The sequence below is a fragment of the Talpa occidentalis genome, unplaced genomic scaffold, assembly GCF_014898055.3.
Source record: "Talpa occidentalis isolate TD23 unplaced genomic scaffold, MPIMG_talOcc4v2.1 talOcc4.15, whole genome shotgun sequence".
Classification (NCBI taxonomy): Eukaryota; Metazoa; Chordata; class Mammalia; order Eulipotyphla; family Talpidae; genus Talpa; species Talpa occidentalis.
This window is the reverse complement of record NW_023601543.1, coordinates 16,818,666-16,822,772: the sequence shown is the minus strand read 5'-3', so window position 1 is coordinate 16,822,772 and position 4,107 is coordinate 16,818,666. Positions and strand designations below refer to the sequence as shown.

The window sequence follows — 4,107 nt, the reverse complement described above, 5'->3', positions numbered from 1 at the left end:
CATTACTTACAGGAGGTTATGTTGGTAGGACCTCTTTGGAGGGCAATTTGGCAATGGCTATTAAGTACAGAATTGACCCAGCATTCCATTTTTAGGAACTTATCCTGCAGATCTATATATACACATGTGCATAAAGATATATGCACGGAAGTAATCACTGCAGAATAGCTTACAGGGACAAAATAAAAACCAATATAAATGTTTTGCGTAGGTATAATGAATAAAGTATGTTCAACCAAATAGAGGAATACTATGCAATTAAAATGAATGAGGTAGATATGTATAAGAAACAATCTCTAAGATTTTATAATAAAAAACAGCACAGCTAATGTGCAGCACAGGCTATCATTTGCATAAAAGTGCATACATACATACATACACACACATATACTTATATATGTATAGACTCTAAATGGATACACATACACAATCTACCACATGTAATCTATGGGCAGGAGATCAGGGATCCTGGGGCGTGAGTCTTTCATGGTACATCTTTTATAAAGTATGATTTTTTTTTTTTGGCCATGTGCGTGTGTTATTTAATTTAAAATAAACATAACAGAAAATAAGACCAAGTGGGAAGTCTTGATAGATGTAGTATAAAATATCAGAAAAACCTGTATATGTAAACTGGTAACATCTATGTCCTTTCCTCACATGGTAAGTAGAATATACACACACAAAAAAACATACAGTATTATGTGAGCAGGTAGTTTTAAGTATAACACGTACATTTGTATAAATGAAAAACTTATTAAATCACATTCAAAACAAGATACCTAATTGTCCTAAACTATAAGAAAGTATATTTAGATAAGGCATTCAAGATGGTGTTTTAATACTTTAACCCATGATAGTAGCATAAGTTTGCTTTTTAAAAATAAATGTACAATGTAATGTGTGCATAGCTGTTTCAGCTTCAGTTTCTCTGCAGGAGGATTTTGACTTTGACACATTGATTGCTAGCAGGACAATTAAGAAAAAATAAAGTGTATATCTTAGCATCAAGAAATTTAGCCTAGCACTTAATTGCTAAAACGCTGAACATGTTTATTGTTTTCTGCATACATCACATACTCAATCCCGATAAAGAATTATCCATGTATACAATAAAAAAGTGTCAACAACACCTACACTGAGCACATCGGGTAGCCTTCACTGTAAATGGCTGCCTGGAGAGTTACCTGAACTATAAAGAAATGTTTACCCCAAAAATTACCTCCCTGATTGTCCTGCCACATATAGGCCAGTTTTGATTAGCTCAGAAAATCTGTAGCATAAATGCTACCCAAGAAAGCTGGCCATAATGTAGCAGTTTTATACAAGATGGCTGAGGGCAGGGAGGTATTGATGCTGAATTTTTACTGAGTAATCAAAATTATGACTAATTGAAAGAACACCATTGTAAGATTTGTTAACTAAGAGAACATATTTTAAAAGTATTTTATGCACCAACAGTACACAAACAACAACACTGAGTTTCCAACATTCAAATGAAACATTCTCCAAAATGGTGGTAACCTAGAACTTGAAATATATTTTCTAATTGGAGCAGGGCTGTAAACCTGTCCTGTAGGGCCAACCCAAAAACCACTTTTTAGCACAGATTTTCCCGAAATACCATACATGTGAAATGTGTAAAAGACCTGAACAAATTCTTGAAATACTGGTAAAATTAAAGTACTGAATTGAAATGGGGACTATGACTGTTATCCGCCCAGAGAAAGAGCATATGCTAATATGGGAATCACTCAGAGACCACACAAAGATTAGCGAAAATTCTTTGTTGAGAAGGCCAAAAAGATGGTGATGTTGGGGGAGGGGCACGGAAGTCTTAAAGCCAAGTTTTGATTTGCCCAAAAGATACCTCTTTCTTGATCTCTCTCTCTGTCTCTCTCTGCCTAATAAACTAAACACAGGTAAGTTGTTCACAACCACCTGGAAGACAAAAGCCACATAGAGTTTAAAGCACAAACACAGCATGAGGAAGTGAGTGAGAGGGATCTGGGAGGTAAGTCTTGGGCACTTTGAGAACACAGGGCCAGCCATCCTTAGCTCCACAGTCCTGCGTAGTTCCCGTGGAGGCCTGAAGGGAGAGGCCCTCCGGCCACAAAGAGCTTCATCTCAGGCCAGTTGTAGCAGTGGGTGTAGAGCGCATTGGGGAACTCGCCGATGCCACCGAAGTAGTTCACCCACAGGTCATCATGGTTGAGCCAGCCTCTGCCGCAGGTGAGCTTCAGCTTCCTCCCCGTGGGCACAGGGGGAGAGCCCGGGGTGGTCGAGGCCCTCTCTTCCAGGAACTTCTGTGCGCGGATGTCGTAGAAGAGCAGGGAGCCATGACCTGTGCCCACTGTGACGATGTGCTGGTAGAAGCTCAGAGATCGCACCCCGGTGCCACCCTCTCGGGAGCAGAGCGGCCGGATGTTCTGCTGGCGCTGGCGAGGATCAAGGAAGGAGACGTGGGACTGGGAGCCCACGGCATACAGGGACAGTTCTTCGCAGTAGGTCAGGCACACATTCTCTCTGCAGTAGGGCAGCCTGACTGAGAGCAGCCTGGTCAGGGTGTTCCTGGCTTTCCAAAGGTGGAAGTAGCCGTCCAGGGACACAGCTCCCAGCTCCTGGTTCTTGCCACTGAAGGCCAGGGCCCGCACCTTCCGGTTACTGGGGTTGGTGCTGGCCCTGGGGATGGTCTCCATGTCCCTGGGACGGATGTGGCCATACACCGGGAGCCCTACGTCGCTGTGCCAGGCGATGCTGCCAGTGAACAAGTCGGGGTCAAAGCGCCACAGCGCCACGGTGCCGTCGCGGGAGCCACTCACGACCACGGTGTCGCTCATCCAGGCGATGGCGAAGATCCAGTCCTTGTGGCCGTGGCGGTCGCCCAGGCACAGCGGGTCGAGCGTGGGCAGCTGGTAGACGGCCAGGCTGTTGGGGTTCTCGCCGCCCGTGGCCAGCAGCGTCTTGGACGGGTTCAGCTCGATGGCGTGGATGCCGCAGCCCGGCTGCGCCCGGGCCAGCCCGGGGCCGCCGCGGTCGCGCATCAGGGGGATGCGCGTGAGCTGCCGCGACTGCACGTCCACCACGAAGAGCGTGTTGCACTTGGTGCCGCACACCACCTGCCTGGCGTTCAGCCACTGCGACGCGAACACCTTGTTGAGCGTGCCCAGGGCCAGCTCGCGCTCGCGCAGCAGCTCGGGCAGCCTCCGCACCGCGTAGCCGCGCAGCTGGCCCTCGAGGCCCGGCAGCCCGCCCGCCCGGCCCGCGCGCCCACCTCGCGGCCCCGCAGGTAGTGCAGCAGCGAGCGTCGCGCCGCCGGCCGCCGCTGCTTCTTGCGCTGCAGCGGCCCCTCCGCGTCCGCCGCCGCCGCCGCCGCCGCGCCCGCCGCGCCCGCCGCCGCCGCCGCCGCGCCCTGCGACGACGACGAGCCCGCGGCCGCCGCCTCGACCGCCGGCGCTTTCCGCTTCCTGCTACCTGTTTGCTGCGGGGCCATGCTGGGCGCCGGCCGGGTGGCGGCCGCGGCGGCGCGGCGGCGGCGGTGGCGGCGCGTGGCACCCGTGTTGGCCGTGGCGGCGGCGGGGACGGCGGCGCCTCTGCGTCAGCCGCGAGCGCGGGCTCTCGGGGACCGGGAGGCTGTGGCGATCGCGGGGCGAGGAGTCTACCGAGTCGGCGAGCGGCGGCGGCGCAGGAGGCGAGGGCGGCGGGGCGTCTGGCGGGGAGCGCGGGCCGGGGCAGCGGCGCGCGGGAGGAGCTGGGCGGCGAGGGAGGAGACGGTGGCGGCGCGGATCTAGGCGAGGGCGGGAAGTGCGGCCGGCGGGGCGGCGGGAGCGAAGTCGGTGTGGGACGAGGACGACGCGGGGGGCCCGAATGTGAGGGGGCGGAGGCAGCGGGAGGAGCCGGCGGGGAGCGGGCGTGGGGTGCTGGGTAGCACACTCCAGGGTGGGAGGGGTCGGAGAAGGGCGGATGGCGGGTGGGGATGGAGCCCGCGGCGGGGAAACTAGCCCCGGGCCAGGGCTCCCTGATTTCCCCCCCCACCTCACCCCCACCCCATCCCCAGCCGTCCCAGGGCGGACACTTCCTAGTGCGCGGCCCAAGCTCCCTGATATC

General features: G+C 53.6%; 1 protein-coding gene across 1 annotated transcript; it reads right to left on the bottom strand.

Moving 5' to 3' along the window:
• Positions 1 to 346: 346 nt before the first annotated feature.
• On the bottom strand, positions 347 to 3,493 carry LOC119246535 (DDB1- and CUL4-associated factor 12-like protein 2). Its single transcript, XM_037512899.2, is given in 2 exon segments — positions 347 to 3,265; positions 3,268 to 3,493. Coding segments are annotated over 2 exon segments (1,437 nt in total). The 3' UTR covers positions 347 to 2,054.
• Between the last annotated feature and the right edge of the window lie 614 nt (positions 3,494 to 4,107).